This window comes from Zosterops lateralis, assembly GCF_965231275.1.
Source record: "Zosterops lateralis genome assembly, chromosome: 17".
Lineage (NCBI taxonomy): Eukaryota > Metazoa > Chordata > Aves > Passeriformes > Zosteropidae > Zosterops > Zosterops lateralis.
The window spans coordinates 5,402,279-5,429,543 of record NC_139777.1 but is presented as its reverse complement, the minus strand read 5'-3'; the positions used below and the strand labels follow the sequence as shown (position 1 = coordinate 5,429,543).

Below are 27,265 nucleotides of genomic sequence, written 5' to 3'. Positions count from 1 at the left end.
TGTCAAGAGCAGATAAAAGAGGTTAAACATGAGCATGAAGTTAGGTGTAGGTGAAGGTGAAAGAGGAGGATGTGATAGCTGGCTAAGGTCAGAACTTATGCCTTATAGCAAGGGTGCATTGTCCCTGTATTGCACTCTGGAGTCAGGTTGGATTTGTAGGCACTGCTCTGCACAGCTCATCATCTTGCTGTATTTCTGTGTGTTTGTCAGAGTTCTGTATTCAAATTGAATACTGGAAAATAATATCATGATTTGAAGTCTTTCTGATTAGTTTCAATGTCACTTCGGGATGTTCTGTGGGAAAAATGAAGTCTTCAGCTGCCAAATGGCATTAGTGCATTTTAGCATATTTGTAACATTCTTCTCTGTGTTACCTTATTTAAGCAGAAATACCCTGCTCTGGTAAATCGACCCTTGTAATAGGGATTGCTGGGTCAATTTGTAAGAGAAGCAGCAGCTTGTATTGCTAAGTATATTTAACTGGAACTTGGAATATTAGTTTGACAGGAGCAGCTAAGCATACAAATACAGGCAAGATGAAATTGTGGAATTCCTTGATACAGGTTGGATGGACTGGTTCAGCCATGGAGTGTTTGGGAAGGAGAGCTTGCCTCTGGATGAATGGAAAAGGATTCTCTGTGTGAGGCAAACACAGTGGTTCATAACTGGGCTTAATGTGGGGCAACAGAAGCCCAGCATAGAGGGATTAGTTTGCAGAGATGCTGGTTTGAAAGCATTTGGAGTAATGAATAGGGAAATGTTCTCAGATTGCTTTTTCCTACGCTGCGAAAACCAGGGCTTTATAAATAATAAAATACCTGTCTGTGTCATCAGTTTAATTGGAATAATCTCTGAGACCATTACTCTTTGCATAGCTACAGTTAAAAGTGTCAGTAACGTTCCTACTGGGATATTTATTAAAGCTGTATGGATTGTGCTGTCAGCATGGCTTGAGTTTGTTCCCCAAAAGCAGAGCTGCTCCTGCCCTGCTCATCCTGGGGCAGGCAGGGATGCTGTGTGGATCCAGTAGCTGCTTGGCAGTGACACTAGGAAAGTGTGTTTGATTGCAGGGGGCTTGGTTCCTCAGCACCTCACTGCAATCCAAGCCTTGATGTTACTGATTTTTTTTTTTTTTTTCAGCGAGTTGTAAGTTGTGTTAAAAAAAAAACACCTGGGTTTTTTCGTTATATGAAAATACAGGTCTTCCTGTCAGAGTCACTTATTGTTCCTTTTATTCTTGTTTTTATTATTTAGTAGCTTACTACATTTAATGGAGTAAATGAGGATTGTGAGACTAACCTAAGTGTGACAACTTTCTGCAAACTATGGTTGCCTGCTTTCCAGGGCAGCACTAACAATTCAGTGCCTTCAGCTATTTGAACAACCCACATCTAGGCTTGTTTAGTTTCTTGCCTGATCTATGCTACATTGAAACAAAATTGCACAGCTGACATGGGGATGTTTATGGGATAGGCTGGTCTGGAACTCTGGAATCAGAATTAAGCTCTGGTCCAAAGGGATTGTGCAGGTCTGGGAGCTGCCGCCACCTCAGATTAATTGAGATGCTGTGTATTTGTAAAGAAGCATGCCAAAATGTATTCTGAATTAAACAGCCATCAGAGGGATAAAACCAACTGTCTGATCTCCTGGGAAACCATGCTGGTTTTCTTTTATATTTCTTTGTCTTTTTCTTTGTACTCTGCCATTACTCTTTCCTTTTCTTATTGTCTTACAACCTGCCAGGTGATGATATCAGCTCATCTACCCTGAAACCCAAGTCTGGAATGGAAGGAAAGGCAATTCCTTTGATACTCTGGCAACTACCCACATTTCCCTGACAAACCTGCTATGTTGTGACTTCCTTCAGCAAACACCATTTTGACAGGCTGTCCATGTGCCTCCTGTATGGATGGCTGCAGGAGTCTATTCTGCCCTCTCTTAAAGTGGAATCACACCTAAGCAAGCATGAATTAACCTCCATAAAGCATTCTACTATTTTTACTCTTAAGTGGCAGGAAGGAGGGACTTAGCTGATACATAAAATATCCAGCTGTGTTATTCATGTTAATTAGGCCTTTGCAGAGACTCTTATGACCTGGCACCATCCCATTTTCCATAGAAATGTTACTGTGTTTTGGTTGGAGAGCCCTTCCATGAATTTCTGGGTTCTGAATATTAGCTCTTGCTCAGATGCAGACTCATGACAAGGATATCTGGGCAGAGAAACACCTTTGCCAGTCTCTCACAGCATGTAATGCAAACCACAGCTTTCCCCTCCTCAGACTTGATAGAAATTCTTCTCTGTGTGGCTGGTGAGGCCCTGGCACAGGGTGCTCGGAGCAGCTGTGGCTGCCCCATCCCTGGAAGTGTTCCAGGCCAGGTTGGACAGGGTTTGGAGCAACCTGGGCTAGTGGAAGGTGTCCCTGCCCATGGCAGGGGGTGGGACTGGATGAGCTTTAAAGTTGCTTCCTGACCAAACCACAGAACCAGCGATTCTATGAACAGTTTCCTTCCTGTGGAGGAGTGCAGTCCCTCAGCCTCAGCAGTTCATCCAGATCACCTTTGATAGTAGAACCACCAGTGTCTTGTTATAACTGCTGCTCTGGAAAAGGCTGGGGGTAAGCTTTGTTTGGTGTAGAAAGAGCTGAGAAATCATTGAAGTAATGTGTAACTTCTGTCTGGGATTTTCTAAGATGAGATCAATGCAGCTGAGATTAAAGAAAGGAAGAAAACATCTTCCTTTGAGGAAGTGAAGTAGCTCCCACAGTGAGTGTTCCTATTGAGCTACAGTTTTCTTCAGCATGCCACCAGTTATTAGCAACACTATAAAGAATAGATTCCTTAGGTTGTATGAAAAGCAGGTTGAGCTGTGGAGTATTTTGCAGTGAAGAAATGTGCTTGAAAGTGAGCCAAAAGCTGTCATTTCCCTTTTCATCTATTAAAAAGTACATTAACACTGTCAATCATCAGGCTTCAGAGGTTAGGCAAATACAGTCAGTATCTGCCAATAAAATCAAGGATTTAACACATCTCACTATCAAAGTTAGATTAGAGAGAGAAATTTGCCATATGGGCATAAGCCCCAGCTGTGCTCCAGCTTGGGTGACTCTAAACAAGTCCATGATGCTTTGAAATCCACAGCAGTTCCTGCAGTTAAAGCAGTGTCAGTGCCTGGGCAGCAAGGCCAGCACTCCTGCCTGTCCTGCATGTTCTTGTCCTGGGGAAGGGTGGGAAGGGCAGCTGTGGGAATCTGTGAAATCTGTCAGCACTTGTTCACAAGGTGTCCTAATTGTAACGCAGCTGGTTGGATAGTGATGAGTTGTGTGAGTACAGGTGTCGCTTTTATATGTTTTTCTGAGACATTAATTCTGTTCTTTGTGTAGCTGGCAGAAGATAAAAGCACTTGGTGGATTCTCTGTGCTGCTTTCCCTTCTAATTGGCATTATCTTCTGAGCAGTAGCAGCAAAGTCCATCCAACAGTCCAGGCGAAGAGTCAGCTGAGTTAGCAGAGAAATTCCCCTCATTCTCAGTAGCTGTTGGATCTGGGTCTGCTCGACCGTTTTTTATCAGGATTGCTGAAGACATTAGTGTTGAGTAGTGTGTATTATTATTCTGACACTGTAGATAAGGCCTAAGACCTTGTCAAACCTTGCTTTTACTGTCTATTAAGAAGCAGATTTGTGTGCGTGTTTGTTTGTGGTTTGTTGTTGTTTTGGGGTTTTTTTAATAAACCTCCGTAGAAACCTTCAGAGTCTGTGGAAATGTCCATTTCCCCTCATACCTCCCCCCTCTCTCACCACAAAGCTTTTTAACAGTTTAGCAGCAGTTGTTTTGCTCTCTCTGCAGCTAACTGGATACTGCAGCAAGAATGTTAGAGCTTGTGCGTGCTTGTTTTTATGGGAAAGTGTTTCCTGCACTCAGAAATCTCCATATTGTACATTACTCAAACTACCTATGAGCTAAACAAGAACTTCTGGGCTAATCATGATTTTTTTTTTTTTTTAGTGATTCTGAGTGTTTGCAGTGACTTTGAGGGTGTGCTGGTGGTTCAGGATGGCCAATTTTGCCACCTGGGTCAGGGAGCTCTGGAGAGCTGTGCCTTCTTTTTGAGCCTTTCCACATTTTGGCCGTGAAACTGGATTTTTTTATTTGTCCTGGTTGGGGAATAGGACATCTAGATCAGATGGAATTGTAAACATGCTACAGCTCTGTGAGTTAAAAGCAATTCAGCTGTTTTAAATGTAAATGGTGTAGGATTATATACTTGATTTGTTATAGCTTCCTAATTCTGCCTGCCTCAGCACTTTCCTGGCAGTTAATTGCATCAGAGCTGGGAGAAACATTCCATAAGCTGCTGAAGACAGCTTTGCCACAATCTGACACACTTCTCCCTTGGTTACATAGCAAATGGACACTCTGGGATAATTAGTAAGGAGGAGCTCCAGTGGCCTCCGGTGGGTACTGTTCTTTGCAGCCTTTTGCCTATGGAATCCTCTCTCTTCCAAGCCTAGAGGTCTTTTGTTTTGGATATCAGTGTGTGCAGTGATTAGGTCTGTGTTTTGGTGGGTAAAGAAACATAGGGAAATATTTAATATTTTGCACAGGCACTCAGTGAGGGAGATACAAAGTTCTTCAAAGCCACAATTACTTAAGCTTTTCCCTGGTTTTCTTCAATGCACAGAAGAAGTCCTGGGAGAGTAGTAATGCATTTAGGTTCTCACTATTACAGAACCAAGGTCTTAGCTGCAAAAATACCCTGTTCAGTTTGATCTCAGGCAATGACTTGATGGCATTGAGATGGAAACTCCCCAGTTACAGTCATGCTTAAGTTCGGGGCTCTGGGATACAGATTTAATCACTGTCTTTTTTGTCTTCATTTTCCAATCTTCAACATTTGTTTTCTTAGTTCTGTAGGTCAGCATCCCTCTGAATAGGTTGTCTTTGTGCTTTCACAATCCTGACTGGCTCTGTACATGGCTTTAAAAAGCAGGACGTGATAAACCCCAAACTGTGAACAATTAGTGCAGTCTGGTGAGTCGCTCTGTGTAGTGGGCTGTCTGATGTGAAATAAGGCATTAGAGGAAAATTTTCCTAAGGGAAATTAGACTCAAAGATGCAGGTGGACCATGTGTCTCTCTCTCTCCTGGAGATGATGTGTCTTCTGAGGCATAATTAAAATTCTTTACAATTATTTTCACAATACACAGGGAATGGATAAGAGTGACAGGTGAATGACAAGCATATATGCAGACTAGGACAAGCAGAATGGGTAAATATAGTTTTCTAACTAAAACTTTTGTTATGAGCTGAATTCCCAGCTGTTAGGATATAGACGTGAAATTGAATCTGCCATTCTAGATGCTGATTTCTTTTCTTTGTTCTTCTTTTTGTATACTGAACCTCTTACTAGCTCTTTCTTCCAGGGGTTGTGGCACATTGAGTCTGTGGCAGTGGAAGCTGAGGGGATGGTCTGTGGCTCACTTTGCTGAATTTAGAGAGAAGTAACGTCCCTTTTGATGTGCCAGGATGGTGACAGGTCCATTAGCCTTCACACAGAGCTTTTGGCTGCCTCAGTCTCCAGTTTGCTTAGAGCATCTACACCCTAGAGGCTTAAAAGACTGATGACCTGCCAGGTGCCACATTTACTTCTTGAACAGGTTAATAGATTTTCTAGTTTTAACCTTAATCTTATCTTGTTAATCATCTCAGCGTTGACTGATTTATGTTTTTGTTCTAATAAGCAGTTGAAACTAGGATCCACCCCATTATAAATGTTAGTTATGTTAACTTGTATTCACTTGCATTTCATCGCAGCAAAAGTGACCTCAAATCTTGCAGTTATTTCCAAAGACCTTAACGAGACTGCTCGAGTCATTATGGTCCTGATAATGGTTAGACTATCTACTTCCATGAAAAGTCTGTGGCTGCTGTAGGAAATCCTAGAGTCCCTGGACCCCAGGTCACTGGTTCATCCCTTTGGAGCTAGAATGTCTCATACCATTTGTACCAAGAGTCCAAAGGATCACTGTCTTCGCATCAAGCTGTACCCCTTGTCTGTCTGGGTTGTGACAGTGTGTGGAGGTCCTATAAGGAAGTGTCTCTAGTCTCTGTATTTGATGTGGTTTTATTTGCCATGTCAATTGAATCCATTTGACCAGTACAGGTTCCAGTGGGACAGAGGCATTCCCTTGCCTGATGCTTATTTTCATTGGAAAATGCTCTTTCACAGAATCATAGAATAGTCTAGATCTGGGAGGGACCCAGAAGTACCATCAAGTCCAACTCTTGAGTGGATGGCCCATGGGGGTGAGCCCATTATTAGCACCATGCTCCAACTTACTGAGCCAATCTCAGGCTCTCACTGGACCAGCCTTGAATCTGTTGAGGTGTTCAGCAGTTTGAATGCAGACAGCACTGATGCTTTTGTCCTGTGCAAAAGATCACTTAAAGCTGCATTGAAATCAGTTGTCCCTTAACCAGCTGGACCTGTTTCAGGGGTTCTTATCCTGGGTTTTCACCCTGCAGCCCTGTGCCTCCTCCTTCTCCACGGTGCCTCCATCTGAAGGGGGAAGTCTGAGGGACTGGGGTTCAGGAACTGGCTTTGTTATGGACTGACTTCCAGGAGTGTTTTCATTGCCATTTATCTCGAGTCTCTCATTTAGGAACACGTGAGGGAAGAGCCTGTCTGCTGCTACTGGAGTGTGTCCTGCTTGGCCTCCTGTCCCCTGGGATGGGGCCTGTCCTCTCTCCTGCAGCAGTTCAGCTACAGGCCCCGCTGCCATGGAGACACATCACCAGTGGCCATCACAGTGGTGCTGAGATGGCAGCTCCTGCTGTGCCTGCAATTCCCATCATCCTGCTCCCATCAGCATTTCCCTGCTTTGATGAATTCCATCTTCTCCATGCTCACAGCACAGTGCCCTCCCAGTCATACATTCTCGGATGTGATGCTTTGTGGCCCAACACAAGCTGTCTCTCTATTGCCATGATGCCTTTTAATCATTGAAATGCAGCATTTTGAGCTGTTTCTGCCATCTGCTTTTTGCATAAGGCTTCTCCTGGCTTTCACATGGTGTGTAAGAAGTCAGGAGATGTGCATCTTCCCCAGAGGAGAGGTGGCGGTGTGCCCATGGGATCCAGCTTGGGATACCTGTAATTCCAGTATGATTAGGGTCCCAGTGTAATCCCTGTGCATAAAATGGGAAGTTTTCTGCAAAGGCAAGTTGTGTGGATTTTGATGTACCTTCCTTTGCCAGAACTGTAGCAAAGAATACACTAATCAGGCAACACATCTGTGGATATAATTTAAAGGTTGTTTACTTACTGGCTGTCAAATTGGAGTCAATTTATTGTAGTTCAGTTTGGAAATGGTTCAGAACTGGTTCTGAATGATGGCAGACAGGTCATGTATAGCCTCTGGAGGCTCTCATGCTGGCCAGGGCCTTTGGTGGAGGTGTGAATAGTGTCTCCTCCTCTGGTGAGATGCCAGGCACTTGATCAGTATCAGCAGGGCTCATATCACTTCCAGCTGCTGCAGGGTGGCCTGTGGTAACCATGAAAGGGCTCTCAGGCTGTGGGCAGGACCCTGGGCCTTGCTCTGTGCACCATTTTCTTGGGGTATTTATCTATAATGAAGCTGCTGCAGGAGCTGTAGCTCTGTAAAACCCAGGGACAGTCACCCTGGCTTCTTCAGAGCATCCAGCAAGAAACTGCCCTGAAATCCTGGTGACTGTATAAAGCACTGATCAGTTCATTGTTTTAATTTTCACTGTGGTTCCTTTCAGCTTCTGGCTCTCTAGCATTGACAATACAATTCCATCTTTGTTTTGGTGTCACAGTCTAATCTGTGGTGGCTGGTGACAGTGCTAAGCACAGAGCTTGTGGAGTCTCTCTGAATTAGTTTGCTCGCATCTGTGGGAAGAACTGGAGCCAAAAACCTCTCCTTTCAGAGGATTAGAATCACATCATTACTGGAGGGAGTTCAGAGAAGAGTGAAAAAAGTGATTAGGGGCCTGGAGGGACTGATGTATGAGGAAAGATCAAAGGGCCTGAATTTGTATCATTTGGATAACTGACTGAGTGGGGAACATAAAAGTCTGTGATTATGGAATGTGTATGAACAGGGATGTGTCAGGGAGAGATTATTCAATGTGGGATGATGGGGACAATGGAATTACAGTATAAAGGGGAAAACAGCTGTTAAATAGGAAAATTTCCCAACAATGAGTTCGGGTGTTCAGTTGTCTCTTACTGTAAAGCCAGTAACTTGAGCTATTGCTTTTTAATTTACTGATGAACACACATAAAATGTTTCAAATAGAGGTAGGATTGGTGCAGCAATGGCTCTCTGGTTTTATGTCCCTCTGGCCTTTGTGGCTGCTCTGCAAGGTCCATCCAGCTTGTGTGGGATTCGCTGAACTGAGAGCAGTGAATCATTAGAAAAAGGCATTTCCTGGCTTTTTTGTCAGATTAATGTGATCAGGCTGAGAAGAGGTCACCTCTCTGTGGCATCTGTCCTGCTGCAGGTACTTGGAATTTCAGAAGATGAATATTCACAGAGTCAGTAGCTGTCTTGCTTTTGTCCAGCAGTTTGGACTCCCTAGCCTTTTAAGTGGGATTTAGGACCTCACTTCCTGAACCAGTAATTGCAGAAATTAGTGTTATTTTAGATGATATTTCCAGGATGCTGCTTTCATGCCTTCTGCCAGGTGTCTGTGCTCTGCATTTCATGGCAGCTACATTCCTATCTCTGCCACTGAACTGCATTTTTAACAACCTTTAAATGAGTCTGGGCTGCTGTATGAATTGACTGGTTATCTTCTCTACTGATGTTAATAATATCTTAATAAATGCAAAACATGTTTTGGAAATTCCAGACTTCAGTGAATCTTTGCTGAATCTTTGCCTTCAAGCTAAAGATCTATTTTAACTGAAGTGCTGGCTTGAAAGTTTTCTTTCCCACCTGCTTATAGTACCAAAGCTCGGGAGGAGGGTTGTTGTCACCACTAACCGCATTTTCTCCCTTGTTGGTAGTTTAAAGCAAATTTTTTACATTATCTAACACATCTTTGCCAGTATAAACTGTCATAGCACTCTATTTTTTCCTGCATAGCTGGGAATAATAAATAACCTGTTTGAGACAATGGCCTGTGGCCTGTGGGTCAGCTTTGTCCCTGCTCTTGGAGGCTGTGCTCAGTCCTGCAGGGTTTGGCATGAACCAGGAGAAGCTGGGGGGATATGAGTGTACCTGATGTGAGGAGATGCTTGGCAGGCCATGTACTGAGTCCTGTGTGTGCAAAAGAGAGGATCAGTGTGTATATGTAGAAATGGGACATGTGTCTTTAAAGGCAACGGGGTAGTGCATTCTCTTGGTATTGTGTATTTCAGAGCAGAGGCTTATTGACTCAGGTACATGAAATAGTGATGCCTCCAAGCGGGATTTCCTTTGGGAGCAGTCACGTGAAAGGGCAAAGGGGAGATGATTGAAATTGGAACCTTCAGACCCTGCTGAATTACTTTTTCATTTTTTTTTTTTTTTAATGGGACTGAATTACTGAAGGGACATTTACTCCTAGCCAGGTCTGTAACTGCTGCGTCCCTCTCTAGGATAGAGGAGGGATGAGATGTGGCAGGGGTAAGGTGCTGCTTGTGGCATGAAAATTGCCTGTGGCTGGAACTGCTGTGTCTGCTGGCTATGGAGCACATACATGTTCTTTTTGAGGATATGGTTGTTGTTGGCTGCTTTTCCCCTGGATTGCTATACCCAATCCCCCAGCTGTATATGAAAAGCATAATCACAGAATTTCATGTCAGCATCATTGTGTATAAACTGCTTTCCTCAAAGAAAGGATCTGGTGTGAGAAGTGCCTGGTGTCTGAAGTGGTATTTCCCAGTGTAGGACAGCAGCTGACAAACAGGCAGTCTTATGGGGGCAGATTTTCCCAGACAGCAATTTCTTCAGGTTTTCTGGTAAAAGTTCTTGTTGGTTGGTTTTTGGGTTGATTTTTATTATGGAAAAACCTCTAACACATGTCAGAGTGCAAATACCAAGATGATCCTCAAAAAGGTTTGTCCTAGGCAGGCTTAAGAGGCTTGAGGCTCAAAGTAGTTTTCCTGAAGAGACTGTTAGAGGATTTCTTGATCTGCTAAAGTATGTTTGACTTATTTTCTGGCTGTGGACTGCCTTGTGCAAGAACTATCACATGGCCATTTTTCAGAGCTTGGCTGTGTTTGCAGTTTTGCCACAGTGGCATAAACATGTGCAGAATCTGGTTGTTCAGTCCCAGTAAGAGATGGCCCTAGCACATTCCTTATCAAGTGATAAATATCAAAATACCAATTTTTTATGCTATAGAAAAATTTAGAATATCTGATAGTGAATGCCCTATAACATATTTATAACAATTCTCTACATTATATTCAGTGTGTGGGGATCTGTGTTCAATCCTCACAGATCCTCTGTTTTTCTTGTATTTTTATGCCCAGAGATTGACCAGGAAACGCTTTTAGAATTGTGGTTCCTGAATATGTTGGTTGAGAAGTGCCTTGTGGCAGTGAATCATTGCTAATGGCTGCCAAGCTACTGCAGACCTCATTGCACAATGCCATTAGTAGTCAAAGAAGTCTTTATAACCAAGCAAAGATTTTATAAGGTGCAGTAGTTTTGATGATTATTACTCTGTTAATTGTGTTGCACTTGCTAACAAAGTATTGTTTCTGCTTTCTTTTGTGAAGTGAAAGAAATTGTGATGAAGAGTAGGTTGTTATCCTTGGCTGTGCCATGAAGGGGAGCACTGAAATATTGATGGCAATGCTGATGTCTGAGCACAGAGGAGTTCACTGCGGTGACCTTCTGCTGCCTGGGCTGCACCTCCAGATGGGGATTCAAATTCAGTGAGCATGTGGCACATCTCACTTCCAGCAGCACGCAAAGCTCTTCATCTTCTTGACAAGGGAGGGCAGGATTCAGCTGTTTCTCCTGCACAAGTTGGTGCTGTGCTTCAGTGTCTTGGCTGTGCAGAAAGATAGAAAATTGTTTGCACACTCTTCCAGCCTGTCCTGGTCTCCTGCAGGTTGGCTCTCCCTTCCCAAGTGTCCACCTCCCCACTCAGTTTGGTTTCCTCAGCAGACATTGTCAGCCTGCACCTCTGTGTTCAGGAATACACAATTCTGCAAGTTTTTCCTGATCAAATCCAGTTGTGCAGTGGTGGTTTGAGGAGTGAAAAAGTGCATGCTCAGGGTCTGGGCTGAGAGACACCCACTGGGTTCACAGATCTGTCAGATTCTGCGTAGTCTAGATTCCAAACAGACCAAAATGAGGTATCAAAATATATAATTTTAAAAATCCTGATGCTTAGTCACCCCATCTCTTGCATGTCTAATTAATTCCTTCTTCATGTGGTTTCTGAGTGCAGATCAGGAGCCAAAAAAGCCCTTTTAAATTGTGTCATATGATTGTCCTTTTTGCCCATGAGATTGTTCAAGTGGAAGGAGCAGAGCATGGCTGGAATTTATAACCTGTAACTCTCTTCACTGAAAACTGTAATTTTCAAAGCAAATCTCTACAAGGGGACCATGTTACTGTGACTTCTCATGCAGTATAAAGAATGTTCTTTTCAGTTTACATCAAACAGAGCAGGCCATTGCTTCCTGATCTAGTGGAAGCTCTGGTAATTGCTTCTGTAGGTTCCATTTATAGATCAGACTTCTATGACTAAATTTAATTACTTACAGCTGAATCCAGTGGAAGTAATAAGTTCAAAATAACCTCTGTCATGCTGCCGTGAAAGCAGCACGTTCCCAGAAAAAGGCACTTCCTAATTGTTGCATTTTTCGGGAGAAGTTTTTAACTTCCACCTATTCATTGTCTGGTGAAGTGAAGAATGGAGCTTTGCAGGACTCTCCCACTCAAAGCCCTGGGCTGTGATGAAGCTCCTGTGTCTTGCCATTTCCAGGTTGTAGTGAAACACAAATAGGGGGAGTGTGGAGAAGGGCTTTGAGGACTGATGTCTGTCCTGCTCCTCCCAGGGGATCCAGGCTGATTGTGGCCAGAATCATTTGCAGGTCTGCAGGAGCTTTTGTCAGACCCAGTGTGGTGGTTGTCATCTTGCACAGTGATGTCCTTCCTGAGCTGTGGCACCCTGATTGGGAGTACATTTGGAGATGTGTGATGAGAAAGAACAGATGCCTTGGAAGATTGTCATATAATGAGGGAAAAGCTTGGAATTATTTACTGAAGTGTTAACAAAGACCTAAAGGATGATGTTCTTGTTTTTCACTTAATTAGGCAAGAATTAAATGAAGGGCTGCTTAACTGATCTGCAGAAAGATTTGCTGCAGGACAGTGCAGTGACACAGTGACACTGGTGCAGTTGTGCCTTTCCTTATGTCTCTGTTTCTATCCCACTGGATACACACTATCTCAGACCTGCATTTCTGATGTTCATATGGTCTGTTAGCATGATTGATCTGTGACTGGCTGTCTTTTTCCCGTTGAATATGCATGAGTGCACACACTTGCTCACTTAAGTGAATTTGATTTCTTCATTCTTTGTCTTTTGCCTTTGTCTGGCACGTTGTCATTTAAATGACCAGTTCTTTCCAGACTCTTCAGTGTCACTTGCCACTTCTTTCTGAAACATTTTCCCTGCCTTTTAAGCACCCAGGTGTTTTCTGACTACACTCTGTGTCCAGTTACTAACAATCACCAGTGCACAAATCCACTGTATAAGTGATGATATTCAAGAGCTTTTGAAAAGTTTGTTGTGTCTTACAAATAATGAATGAAAGTAATTAATGCCTCAGGAAATTTACTGTAATTTAATCTAGACTCCTTCATTTAAATTATATTTTTAAGAGAAACAATAAAAAAATTATTATGAGAGCCAAAAGAGTATGTGCAAGTGTAGTTATAGTGCATTTAATTTTTTCCCCTCATGTAATCCAATGCAATACAAAATTCCTGTCAGTATAGGCTGAAAGGGGAATTCCTTAGTGACTGCTTGCCTTTTCCACAGGGAAAGCTACAGGCATGCAGCTCTGCTTCTGAATACTGCTCCTTCTTCCCAGGGAGATGCTCAGGGGAATAGCTCAGCTGGGAAGGATTCCTCTGTCATTTAAAGGATGAACTAGGAGGTAATTACTCATGCTACCAGGTCAGTCAGTATTGATAGAGGCTGTTTCAGGATATTAGTATGTGGGAAAGTCTTTGATGGTTGAGAATTGATTTAAATCCTACAAGCTTTGTTGTGTGTGACCTGCCTGTGTGCTCATATTATCTAAAGCAGATTTCTAGAAAAGCAGATTGCCCAGACAGATTGAGCTGTGCTTTCTGATCCCCTCATGGGTGGTTGGGTGTGGCAGTTGTGGAATTCCACTTGAAAATGGATTTTTACTTGCTGCCATACAGTTATTGATTAAACAGGCTGGGTATGGATTGCTGCACAGGTACCTGTCCAGCAGTGAATGCTAAAAATGTGAAAAAAGTATCAGTAAACCAATAAAATCTGAGTGCACACAGCTACCTGGCAAGCTCCAAAATGATGTCTGGGCAAAGGCTATGCGGTGTTAATTGCCTGCTCTGGTGAGTGAGTGATGTTTAGTGGCTCAGAGCTGTGGCTGTGGGCTTCGAGAGACAGACAGGTGAGCCTCTGGATCTGGGCTGGATGAGCCTGAGTCTGGGTGACAGGGTGGCAGATGCCAGCCTGAAGCCAGCCCAGCACAGGAGGGTTCCCTGGTCTCTTGTGCTGAGGAGCAGCACTGGGGCAAAGAGGTGCTGGGCAGTGCTAAAGCAGGTTCAGAACCTGTGGGACTTCGTGCACAGGGCATGACTGAGGGGTCTACACATTTTTATATGAGCTTAGTGTTTGGAAGGGTGAGTGGGTTGAGTTTTCATCACCTCTTACCTCTGGATGCTGCTCTTTAGTCTGTTCAGACCCATTCAAGTGTCTTCAAGCATGCTGTGAGTGAACAGCTGATGACCCAGTGCTGACACACAGATAAATTATTCAGTGTGTCTTATTTGGGAATGCAAGGCTTCATGATGAAACCTACAAAACTGTATTATGCCTCTGACATTCTGAGATTTCATCACCGTATCTTCAATTATTCACTAAGCCTGCTTGTTCCCCTGCCAGCACTCTGGCAGGGCTGCAGGCCGGTGGCAAACAGCAGGCAGCACTTTCTTCTCTTTGTTCTCCTGTTACCTTGTGGGGGGGGGGAGCTTTGCCTGGTGCTTACTGTATTAAACCTCTCACCCAAAGTTCAAATTTGTACAATTCACAGACAGGGAAGAGTCTACAGCTGTCTCTATTGCTGGAGGTTTCTCAGCAAACTGTAATTACTGTGAGCTTTTTCTTTCCCTAGAGACACAATTTTCACTGTGGCTGCGTTTACCCTGCACGAATGCTGCAGCTGAACAGCAGTGACCTGCTTGTCAGAACATCCTCTAGGAAATGCCAAAAGAGAGGCCAGCAGAAGAGGAAGTTGCAGGAAATGCTTAAAGGAAGGGTTTGTCCTCAGAGGCACAGCTGAGGAAGTCTGTGCCCATGGTTCATGCCTGGTGCTCGGGGTTCTGCCTGTGCCCAGGGGCTCCTGGCTGGAGTGGAGCTCTTACCATGGGGTGCTGTGCTGCAGAATGCTGAACAGATCCTCAGTACCATAAGCCTCAAGCTGTTGGTTTTGTAGGGGCAGTTGCTGTGTCTGTTAGTCAGGAGGGAATTAACACACCAGATTCTGCTGCTGAGCAGCTCCAGTGAGCTTGGGACTCCCTTGTCCTCTGGCCAGGCCATAATCCCAGAGCAGGGCACTGCTTGGTTTCCTCCTCCAGCATTCCTGAACTGTGCCTCTGAAAGTGCAGGATCTCTCTTGGCTTAGCATGTCCCCTTGTACTTAGGAAAGCTCTTCTACCACCTGGCACGTGCCTGCATCAGAGTCCAGATGTAATGAGTTCCCATTAGCTGGAAGAAGCTGTTACACATCAGACATTTCTCTTTGGTTTTGGCCTCTCTGTAGCTATGTCTGCATGATTTGCAGTTTCTATACAGCCCTGATAACTTTCTCAGGAGTCCAGGCTTGAGCTCTGCAGGCAGGCAAGCCCTGGCCTTGTGAGAAGCCCTTCTGCTGAGTATATCCTAACAGAGCAATGCCCCAGTATCTGCTGTGTTTCGGTGTGTGGAGGTTTTAGTCTGTGGTGGATAATTTTAGAAAAGAGAACTGAAATTAATACTATGAACTCATTGCCTGACGAAGGAGAAATTTTCCTTTGGATGTACAGAAAAATGTCTTCATTTCTCCTGGGATTCCTGGGGATGGAAAGTCTGAATCAAGGCTGGAGTCACCATACCAAGGCATGCCAAATACCTCAGAACTTAGAATATTTTCTTCCAAGCCAAGACTTTACACAAGTAATGGAGTTCACAGGATATGTGAGAAAGACCAGAACTTGTCTACATAGATACAGCTTTTGCTTTCTTTGTCATCACTTGAATAATTTCAGCCAGATGAAGAAGGGAGAAATGTATGAGGAGGGAACAGAGCTTGCCCTTTACTGGCTTGCCCTGGGCACAGAACTTAGGCATGGTTGTCATTAGAAAGCATGCAACCTCTTAAATTCAGGTATGTTCTGTAATAAAATGCTTTCTCCTGCCCACTCCAGTTATTTGAATTAAGTACAGTTGTAACTTAAAGGTTACTTAAAGATAACATTAAATGTAACTTAAAGAACTTGGAGTAAGGATTTCCAGGTGATGTTGCCTAGGACAGCTTTGTGTCTGTGGAGGAGACACAGAGAGAGCCTCTGCACAGGGGAGCTGCTCATGTCCTCTAGAGAGGAAACCTTGCTTCACAGACACACATTCAGTAAATAGGAATAATAAGAAATTCGGCACTTTTATGGAACCGACACAAATCAGTGAGTTCAATAGCAAAGATGGAAATGCAGCCAATACTCCTGCTGTTCTCCTGGCCTGTAGGAATGGAAGCTGCTAACTAGCATTTGGAATCTCTAGTGCCATTTTCTGTATGATGAATAAAGGAAGGTGGATTACGTTGTTTTCTGGTAGTCTGGTACAGGCAATGCAATGTTTTGTGTTCCTAGACCACAGACCCTTGCTGGCAAGGAGACTGTCCTTTTTTTGGGGTTGCAAAGCTGAGAAGGGCAGGGTGCTCTTCTACTGCTGTTTTGTCCCTTTTCTGAAGGCACACATGGATCAGTCTGATGGCTTGTACATCTCGTGGCTGGTGCAAGCAGCCACGTGAAAACCCCAGGAATCATGGTGAAAACCAGCTCTTTGTGTTGGTCACCACTGCCTCAAGTTGGTGCTGATGTGTGCAAGAAAGAAGAGTCTCCAGTCCTTTGCCCTCAGTAGGGCTCTTTTGTTTGAAGGATTTTACAGGGTATTAGAAAATGAAAATCGCTATTTTTGGACTTGGCTGTTGCAGCCCCACTGAAGAATGACACCTATTCTGGAGTCCATCCAGATACTGTTCTAACAGCAAAACAGAGAAGTGGTAGGGCAACTAAAATAAAGCAGATGTTTAGCAGGGAAATAATTTACAATTGGCCAGTTTGATGGTACCTCTTGACCCTTTCAGGGCTGTTCAATAAAAACTAGCGGTTTCCATAGCAACTACTAAATTACTTGGTGCTTCAAAGATCTGTGATAAAGGAGGCGAATCATTGTAGGGAAACATGGTGTTGATGTTTCTCCCCTTTGCGTTACAAGAGTAATGATCTGGCAAAACTTGCTAAATGGGACGTCCCCGCTGAAGAATTTTTCCCACGTTCACTTGGGCCAAAGAGATTTATATGTTTAGTACTTTTGCAAATTTGATTTTTCCCCTCTCCCCTGTCATCAGCTCTGTCCTTGGCAGGCGGTGCTGGCTGGGCGCGGGCAGGGTGACGGTGAGCCAAGAGGCAGGAGCTGTGTCTGCAGTAGGTGTGTGCTGGGCTTCCCTGTCACAGTCCCTGCTGTGCTTCAGGTGCTTCTCCAGGGAATATGGAACAACTCCCTGCTGCAGGTACACTGCAGCCACTCACCTGTGAGCATCTGGCAGTCACTGCTACCCTGTGCTCTGACTACATCTTATTTTCATCTGCTGCTCTTCTATCCTGGAGATTGGACTGCTCAGATATATTTTTTTTTTCTACTTTACCAGTAAAGAAAGGATGTAGCTTAAGATCAGGGAAGTCTTGAGAATGGACTCATGGAGATGTGTGATAAGAAAGTGGTTTTGGGGTTTGTTTTCCACAAAACCCAGCGTAATTCTGGCGGCTCTCAAGGTGCGTTTCTCTTCTCTTTGAATGTTTGGTTGTGTGCAGAGCTGTTGCTCTTGTGGAATCTGTCTGCTGTGTTGGAAAAACTGTCTGTGTTAAAATCCTGAAATGCTAGTTTAAAATGCTGCACTTCACTCATTCTTGCAGCACACAAATCCCCATTTGCTGGTCGAAGTTTATCTGACTTGCAGCAGTTACAGAGGTTTTGAGTCATTTGGGTGAAGTACCTTGTCATGGTAAGCCAAAGTTGTTAAAGGGTTGTTAAATGACCTCTGCCATATCTCAGTGTCTCAGTCCAGACAAGAGCATTTCTGAAACAACCCTAAATGCTTTTCACACTCACAGCAATCAAACAGCAGCTAAAACTAGGAGGAGGTAGGATAATTGGGAAGTGTAAGACACAGGGATTTTACAGATGGAGAGTGAAGACAAGAGGGCCCAGTATTGTAGTCCAGAGGAGCAATACCTGGAATGGGGAAAATAATTAAATTTACAGTTTATGTCATAGTACAGTGCTGAAAATAAACTAAGCACCAGGTAGTAATGGTGTTTAAACCAGTCCTACCTCTGCCCCAAGCTTCCCTGAGTAGCCACCTACAGGTGTCAGCTAATCCATTTAGTTTAAGTTTTGTAAAATTCTGTATCTGTTAAATATCTAATATCTTACCAAGACCGGTGTTACTTCTGAGCAGGATGAAAGGTGGTCTGTCTCTTCTTTTGCCATTTCTGAAATAAGTTGTTTAGCTAAAAATCGTGCCAATCTGTCCCTGTCCTCCTCGTGGAGGAACTGTAGCAGATGCTGCAGTGCTGTACCTGTTGGCCTCAGACAGAAGAGTCTAGTTCTGTTTTCCTTCTGCTATACTTGGTCCCTGACAGATTGGTTATTACTCCTCCAGAATACTTTCCTCCCTCCACTCATAGCTGATTCTTGCTGTTAAATGATGGTTAAGAGTTTTAGCTGATAAAGACAGGAAGATTGTCTGCTGGCACCTGCTGTTAGGGAAGGAGAGGGATGTCGTCTGAAGAGGGGTTTCAGGATGTAGCTGCTGTTCCTGGGGTGAGCCTGAAGCATGTGAAAAAGGAGCAACAAGGATAAGCTCTGTGAAAAGCTGTGCTGTTTACTTCAACTAAGTAAACAAAGGTTTGACTCTTAATTTACTGATTAAATTCGATTTATTTCAAGTGGGCAAGTGAGCTGTGCACAGAATCCCATTAGCTGGTAATGGAAGCACAATTAATAAGAATGATTAAATGCCCTTTGGATAAAACCAGGCAAGATATTTTACACACACACCCATCTTGTTTTTCTCTATAGGCTCAATGGGGCTTGGAGGAAATTTCCATTTCTAAGCAGTGTAGTTCTGTAAGAGGCACCTTGGAAACAGGTAGAAGATAAAGAAACAAAGCTACAGAGACAACATATCTGTTGTGCTGATTCTCCAGGGCAGGCTGACAGCTGTGGTTCAGGTGTCAGCCAGATGTAAAACTGTGAAGGAAAAGTGTTACCTGGGGTGCAACCTTAGTTTTGGGAAAGCAGGAATTCAGCTCGTGTGGTCAGCAGCAGTATTTATGCATGTGCTCCATGTGTTCTGAATTAAAGTGCAGTCTTCCCTCTCCTCACATTCCTGAAATCCCACAGCAGAGATTTGTCCGTATTTTTCTCTAAAATTTGGCTGTAAAGCAGTTACAGGGGGAGAGGACAGATTCAACCTGGTGCTTGGCCCTGAGAAGCCGTGGCAGCTGTTCACACATTCCCTCCCTCCTGCACAGCCCTGGTCAGCCCTGGGCGCAGCTGGCGTGGGGGGCAGCGGGTCTGACTGCACCAGAGGTGTTCTGCAGACTGAGAGCAGGCATTAAATGCATCAGAGATTATTCCTGCTGGTTTTGGCACCTTCTCCTGATCTGGCAAACCAAGGGAGCATTATGGAAGAAGAGTTTTCTGTGTGTTTGCCTTTCCTGTCCTGATGCTCAGCTGTCCAGGGTCCGGAGCTGACAGCAGCACCAAGGTGGTTCGAGTTTCCTCCCCTGTGTACAATGGCAGCCTTTGTTTTAAGACTGAGGTGCTTTTTTTCCAAGTTTTCCATGTTTGTTTGACAAGGATTTTCTGCTGCAAGTTCTTCTGATGCTGTTCCAGTTTTGTTCCTCTGTCTCCATTATCCAATTACTGTTGGCCAGCGTTGTGCCGTGTCCCTGAGCTTGTGGTGTGAGGTTTGGTGGCAGAGGGACCAGGTGAGCCCTGGCAGGGCAGTGCAGCTGTGGCCTGTGATGGCAGTGAGATCCCTGCAGAAAAGGAGGATGCAGGGGGAGGCACAGGAGCTCCTGAGCAGGGAGGGGAGATCCCAAATGTGTAGAATTTGTTGCTGCATTCCTTGGGGGCTGGACCTTCATTTGGTATTATGTAGCAAAATCTTGGGAACTTAAAGATCCCATTCATTACACTCTGTGTGTTTGTACTATATTTTTATCTTCATTGCATATTTTGTATTAATTATAAACAAATTTCTGTTGCCTAAAACAGTTCTTGCATATTGATAGCAGAAGATTTAATAAAAATTTCAGCTCCCCTCTTGATATTGGCCATTCAGTTATGACATTTGCATTCTAATCCTGTTTCAGATTGCACAGGGAAATCTAGTATTCAGGGTCTAGACAGTTACCCAGGTGGGATCTCAAATGATGAGGATCAGAAAGCTAATAAGCATGTTTATTTGTGTTGCCTGGACACTCCAGTGGCAGCTCCTAGTAGGACAGACAGAAATTCTCCTTTTCCATTAAATGGGCTATAATAAACACAGGTGGAAAACAGTGTTTTGCATGGCTCAGAAGTCTCAAATGCCAAATATATTTTGCCAGTTAATTAATTAGAGTATCTTATTTCTGCTTCCAGAATATCAACAGTGCTTTGAAAGGTATTATGGATAAAAAGCACTATCTGTTCCTTGTACTCCCTCCTTCTCTTGGCTGCCTGAAATTGAGTAACTGGGTGGAAGCATTGTGCAGAAGGCTGAGTGAGCCTGCACTGGTGGCTGATTTTCAGAGAAGTGTGGGAATGCTCGCTTAACAGCCTCTCCAATGTAGTATTGGGCACTTGATGAGATTGGCTGCTTCTTAGAGCTGCCTTGTACTCTTTAATCCCCTTCCCTTCCCAAAAGGCTCCCGCTGACAAGAGCTGCATCCCTGCTATCCCTGTCCTTCTGTGGGCAGTGGGTGTGCAGGGCAGGGCTCAGGCTCAAGGGGTGGATGCAGGTGCTGGGGAACCCCTGACATGCTGTGGCTCTGGAGGTGGGAACAGCACAGCTGTGTCCATCCTGCTAACACAAGGACAGGAGAAAAGAGTCCCCATTGAGGGCAATGCATCTGCTGCCAAATTCCAGCTGAGAGAGTGAGGCTTTCTTCTTGCACAGTGCCTTGTTCCTGGAAAGTGTGATGCAGAGACTGCAAAAATGAAAGAGATAGTTCCAGCTGTCTATATTACACTGAGGATGTAGAGAGCCAGGTTAGAAAACACCTGCTGTTTCTGTCTTGTCTTTGGTGAAACATTGTCTCTCTCCTTGCTTTAATCTTCTTAAAAGGAATTGATCTTTTTTTTTATTTGGGATCACTGGAAAATTAATGTCACTGTTACTGTAGAGTGAGCACTGTAGTATCTTCACATAATGTGATTTAAAATTTAAAGCTCTCTCAGCAGGGGAAGGCTCTGTCTGTGTCGGGACCAGGAGCTGCTCCTTGGCTCATTCCTTCAGCTGCAGCTGCTGGCTCCCTGCCTTCCCTTTTCCTCTCCTCTTCCAAAGGGTGATTCTCACCATTTCCTCTTTGCAGACTTTTCCCCTTGATACAGTGTCTTCATTCCAATGCTAAACTAACTTGTGAGTCCCTTTTGGGGAGGAAATAGGTGATGTGAATGCTTTTTATTTGTTTAGTTAAAGGTCCGTGGGGAGCACAATGTGCAGAAAGCATTCTTGTGTATGCTGGAAACTGGAAGAGGAAGGAAGGAAGGGTTTTTTGCAGGAGAAAAATAGGCCAAAATCATACTTTCTGTTATGATTAATGGGTTTCTCTTTTGGGCTTTGAATGTTGTGTTTGTATTCAAATTAAGTGGTTTCCAGGGGCACTTCCAGGAATAGATGTGGGGAGCGGATAAAAGCCCCCTCCATAAAGGATGTTCAGAATGTGCGGAACTGAACTGTGTGTTCATGGGTCTTGCTCCATCTTGTCTCCTCCTGTCACCTGGAGCCTGTGTGTCTCCTCCATGTGCAGGCTTCAGAGGATGGGGATTTTCATTTCCCAGCATTCAGGATGTGCCAGTGAAGAAGCACAGGGTGCTGAGGGTGCCCACACACCACAGGGAGCTCGGTGCTGGGTGTCTGTGCCCACCTTCTGGAGAGCTGAATGAGGCAGGCACCAAGTCCTGGACCCAGCAGCCTTGTGGGCTGGAAAGGTCCCAGTCAGAGTCGTGCTGTGTCCAACTCCCTCTGTCATCAGGCAGTAAAGAGAGTAATTAGATGGTAATTCTGCAAAAACAAGACTTAATAGTGTACAGCATGATTTAGGTGACACTTCACACTCTGCTGGGAGGACTTGTGCTTGGTGGCTGCTGCATCTTGTTAGTTCTTTGTATTTTCTTTGATTTAAAGCTTCATGCTTGTAATCTAGTTAACACTGAGTTGGGTTTCCAGTACAGTGGCTTGTTTGGTTCAATAAGAACACATTTATACTAAAGGTTAATGAAAAGCATTTTGCTTTCATTGAATTCATTAAAAGGGGTTTACAATCAAGACTTACTAATGGAAAAGAGATTAAATATTCATGTCTCTTAATTTCTCACATCATTTCTGATTTTCCTTAATCTCTGCCTTCCTGGATTAGAGTCCAAAAGTGCCTGAATGCTCTAATGAGTTCAAAAATTAATTAAAGATTTCTCCTATTTAAGTAAAAAGACTTGCCAGATATATACCTAACGTATCTTGAGTGCAGGTTTCTGTGCTATTATGGATGAAGAGAGAGTGATGAGGTCCTAGCCAAGAGAGCCAATCTCAAGGAGCAGTATTGGTTCTTAAAACACTTTTAAAGAGTACAAATAATGCTTTATCCTCTTTATTTGTGGTGTTGAAATAGGTTTGAATGAACTCGAAGTGCAGCAAAATTTGCATTCGAAAGGTATTAGCTGGGCATGAACGTAAAACCTGAGTAACAGGCATCAAAGGTGCTTAAAGATTCAAGACCTTTTTATAACACAGTGTCCTACACATTTGTGTGTGCTACAAATACCTGAGTACTTTTTAAATACTGGATTGGGTTTTCTCTGGTGTTTTTCCCCAGTATCTCCCAGGCAGCTCTGGATACCCTTTGGGCCAGGGCTTTGCCTGTGCTCATTGTGTGAGCAGAGCTTGTCTGAAGGTCCTGCTTTGTGTGTAGGTTCCTAGTATGCCAGTGTGTGGAGATGTGGGAGCTCTGTTTGGGAATGCTTTGCAGCTGCATATTGATGTTACTGATGTAGAAATGGAGATACATGGTGATGGGAGATACAAGTTTCTTTGAAGGTATTTCAGGTTCCCATAAATGGTTTTCTGGAAAATAAAGAAATGAAGAAAAAGGATCTTGTAAACAGTTTCAGAATTATGAGTGTCTTGCTTTAGTTGAAGAAGCTTGTATAGATCAATGTATTTGTGTGTGTTGTATATGTAGTGCACTTAGCAAGTGGGGCAGTGCTGGACAGTGTCTGCCTCAGTGGGTGTGAGTGGAGAAAGAAGGCTCAGCTCCTGGCTGCATCTTTGTGTTGTGTTTCATTGCATCTTGAGCTTTCAGTACGTTTTGGGCCCTGCTAGTGCAGGATGTTGATATTGGACTCATTGACAAGAGCTGATGAGAGAGGAAATTGGTTGCTTCTGTGCTATATGAGCCAGGACTGGAAAAGAGGGTCTTGAGAAAAAGCATCTGGTTATAAGTAATTAAGAAGTAGTATTTGGCCAAGTCCAAGGGGTAAGCTTTTCCTTACTAGTAGTGACCAACCCTGGTCTCCAAAGCGCTTCAGAGGCCTTACTAAAGCTTAAAAGGTGATGACAGTGAGGGGGTACACGCTGGTGGGATTCACAGACCAGACTGCAGCATTGGGTGGCATTGACTGTAACCAGCATGACCAGAGAATCCAAAATGCAGTGGTGTGACCTGTTGCCCACCAGCAGGAGCTGAGGGCAGCTGTATTATTGCTCAGAGCAGCTGTGTTTATTGTTATTATTTGTGCCTGTGTGTGGTGGCTCAGTGATGGGCACTGCTGTCTCCTCTGTCCCTGCAGGCATACTTCCGTCAGGGCGTGGCCCTGCAGTACCTGGGACGCCACGCGGATGCTCTGGCCGCCTTTGCCTCGGGGCTGGCGCAGGATCCCAAGAGCCTGCAGCTCCTGGTCGGCATGGTGGAGGCTGCCATGAAGTCTCCCATGCGAGGTAAGCACACGGGGGGTTCTCAGGGCTCTGACCTGCTGCTGAGGTCGCCAGAGGTGGGAGCTCCAGGAGAACCTGGAGGTAAAGATTTCAACATTTGGCTTCTTTGCTGAGTCAGGAGGATGCCAGGGATGGAGACTGAAGTTACAGGAGGAACAAAAACTATCCTTCTGGTTGAGTGGGACAGTAAGATGGTGATAGCCAGCTTGAGAGGCATCTGACTGGGTTTGTACAGCACTTCCCATGGAGTCCTTGTTCATTTTTCCTCTCTGCAGTATCAGTGCAGGCAGAGGTGTGTGCTGCTGTGGCCCTGGCTGTGTTCTTACTGGAATAATTTCCCACAGTGTTTTGGTTGGGAGCAGCACATCTGAAATGCCCCAGGCCAGTATTTGCCCAGAAGAGCACATCATCAGCTTTTCTGTGGTACTACTGTTTCTCAAAACACAGCATTCCAGAAGGCAAAAAGGCTGCTCTGCTAATTCACTTCTGTTCAAGCAGTATTTGAAATCACAGAGACCTTGAAGCCATATGAGCTATGCAGTGTTTTCCCTCTCTTTCATCATGTCCCCGTTTCCAAGATTTTTTTCTCTAGAGGAAGGGGGTTGTCTCCTCCTAGCTCTGTTTCTCTTGCAGGCTTTTTGCTGCAATGCCCTAATGCTGTTAGTCAGGAGGGAACATGGCAATTGTCATCATCAGCAGATGGTGCTGGGGGCCACAGGGCTTAGGAGCCAAGGAGCACTGAAATGAAAAAATGTCCTTGTTGGTGTTTCCTTTTTTACAGTGTTTTTCTCCATCCTCCAAAACAAATTCATCTGGAAGTTTCTGTCCTATACAGCAGTTACCTGGTGAATGCAATTTGATTTGCTACCCAAAGGTACTAAGGCTGCTGCTTACAATGCAGGTTATATGGTATTCTGTGGGAGCATCCCCAAATTTGGCAGGATGATCTCTGGCTGCCTGCCCTGCAGCTGTGTATCAACTGTGCTCCCTGCTGCAGTTAGACAAATTGAAGCAGCTGGGCAGGTCCAGTGCTATCATGCCACAGGATCACTGTCTCCTACAGAAGGAGCGGCTTTTTTCTGCAGTTTTGGTCACCTCTCTTAGCACACATCATGCGCTTGGGTATCTGGACAGTCACAGACTTTGCAGACGTTCATCTGAAGGTTTGTGCTGAAAGAGCAAAAACTGCAGTACTCTCAGACACTGCAGATGGCCCATTTCCAGTTTCCTGCAAAATTCCACAGATATCTTCTGTATTCCTTCTGCCATTAGGCCAGACTTCAGAGCTGAGTATGAGACTGCTCTGTGCTGAGACTTCTCTAAGCTCTGTTCTTATGCTGCCTTCCTGAAGTGCTTTCTGCAAGGCAAACAGCAGCTTGCCAAGTGATCTGTCTTGATATGCCAGATCTTAGATGGTACCTTTGAGCCCCAAGCTCCCTTAATAAATCTTCATTGGATTTGGTCTTTCTGACCCTTAAGTCATATGTCATCTGTTTACAAAAAAATCAAGATGAGTTGTGAGGGTGATTCCTGGTGCAAATAACTTGGTTTGCTGAGTACCTCTGTCTTCATCTCTGCGCTTCAGAGTCCCTGGAGCCCACCTACCAACAACTGCAGAAGATGAAGCTGGACAAGAGCCCCTTTGTGGTGGTGTCTGTGATTGGCCAGGAGCTGCTGACTGCAGGGCACCACGGGGCCTCTGTGGTGGTGCTGGAGGCTGCCCTGAAGATTGGCACGTGCAGCCTGAAGCTGCGGGGATCGGTGTTCTCTGCACTGAGCAGCGCGTACTGGTCGCTCGGGAACACGGAGAAAAGCACTGGATACATGCAGCAGGACTTGGACGTAGCCAAGAGTTTAGGTAAGAATCCTCCTTTCACTCCTGGAGTGCTGGTGGGACTGGTGAAACAAGAACTAGGTTAATGAACAGCATCTCTCTTGAATGCTCGTGTTTCTGTGGGTTTTCACAAGCTGCTAAATCCAATCTGAGGCTTCTGAAATGTGCAGACTGCAGGTTTGTGCATCCCTGTTTGCCTGCCTGTGTGAAGGGGCAGGTGATCAATGGATGTGCTAATGTTTTACAGGGTCTTCCAATTACCTGATGTCATGTATGTGAGAACTGCTCACATTCCCTGTGTAGACTCAGGCTCAAAACCTTACATGAGTCTTAAATGAAGCCATCTGCTTTTCCAAGTATTTGATGGACAAAAGTACTCTGAGATTCTGAGGCAGTAGCCAGGGAAGGAACAAATCGGTAGTGACACAATGATGAACAAAGAGTGTTTAAAAAGAAACTAATTCAAAAAATCCCTCAGAATATTCTGCACAACAGTGAGAGATCATTTAGCTTCATAGAGTCTTGTAGGAGAGCAGCAGGTGTGAGACAAAGCCCTGACTGGGCAGAGCTGGAGAGACAATGCCCAAAGGCTTGAGCCAGGACTGTTCACTGAGAGCATAGGGACTGGTCTCTTGAGGATGGTTGTAGGTGTTCTTTGTACATCTGAGCTGAACTGTGCTGCAGAATTGCTTTCTGGAGAAAGCTGGCATGCTTTGTGCTTGTTCTAGGCCCTGGCCATTGACTGACCTTCACAATGTCAAGCAAGGAATAAACAAGGAGGAATGGAAAATTGCCAAGTGTTAGGCCACAGAAGAAAGTAAAACAAATCTAAAAATAAGATTGGTGGCTATTGTAGAAGTTTCTGAAGGCCAGCAAAGAGGGAAGTTTGGCTGTGTATTAAACATAAAGATGAGTTTGTTCTAATCCTGGTTCACACACCAGAGCATCCCTTGTGCCCCATGTTTCAGTCTTCACTGGATGCTTCCAGCAGTGCCTGTATTAGCTAATCTTTGTTTTGTTTGCATGTGACACAGGTGACCAGACAGGAGAATGCCGAGCTCATGGAAATCTGGGCTCTGCATTCTTCTCCAAAGGAAATTACCGGGAAGCCCTTACTAACCACAGACATCAGCTGGTGCTTGCCATGAAGCTCAAGGACAGAGAGGTAGGAAGCTTATTAATCAGTCAAAACTGGTAGTCTGCACTGTGTGGTTTTCAGACAGATCTGAACATATCAAAAAGCCTTGGCTGTCTCCCTGTTTTACCCCAAGAATTTGGAAGCTGTGACTTCTTTTTCTGGGTGTGCACTTACCTTTTGTTAAGGAAAGTCTTTATACCAGTAGATACAATATGTGAGTGCAAGAGGCAGGATGCTTGAGTTGTCCATTTGCCTCCTCCATCTCTAGTCTCTGGGCTCTGGGCAGGTCCTTTTGCCTTCCTCTCCCTTACCATCCGTGTTCCTGCAGCACAGAGGCTCTGGGCTCCAGGGGTGGGAGCTGCTGCTGGGTCAGTTTCAGTACCACATTGCTGCAGCTGAGCCCTTGTTGTCCTCAGCACATTTCCCAGTGTTATAGGTGCTGCTGACCTGGGCTCTGCTAAACTGCATCCTAAGTTGTGCCTTTTCCAGACCAGAAATGGGCAAGATCACTGTGCCCAGTGTTTGCATAAAAGACACTCAGTCTAAACACCAGTGAAAACAAAAAGAACCCACGCAAACCT

At 44.5% G+C, this 27,265-nt stretch overlaps 1 protein-coding gene across 2 annotated transcripts in view; it reads left to right on the top strand.

The window, feature by feature from the left end:
- TTC28 (tetratricopeptide repeat domain 28) overlaps positions 1 to 27,265 on the top strand; it is a 109,238-nt gene that overhangs the window by 37,728 nt on the left and 44,245 nt on the right. For both annotated transcript variants that reach the window (XM_083873981.1, XM_083873982.1), the window contains 3 exons: positions 23,568 to 23,715; positions 25,298 to 25,570; positions 26,581 to 26,711. In XM_083873981.1, coding sequence (XP_083730107.1) covers positions 23,568 to 23,715; positions 25,298 to 25,570; positions 26,581 to 26,711 — 552 coding nt within the window. The remainder of the gene's footprint in view (positions 1 to 23,567; positions 23,716 to 25,297; positions 25,571 to 26,580; positions 26,712 to 27,265) is intronic.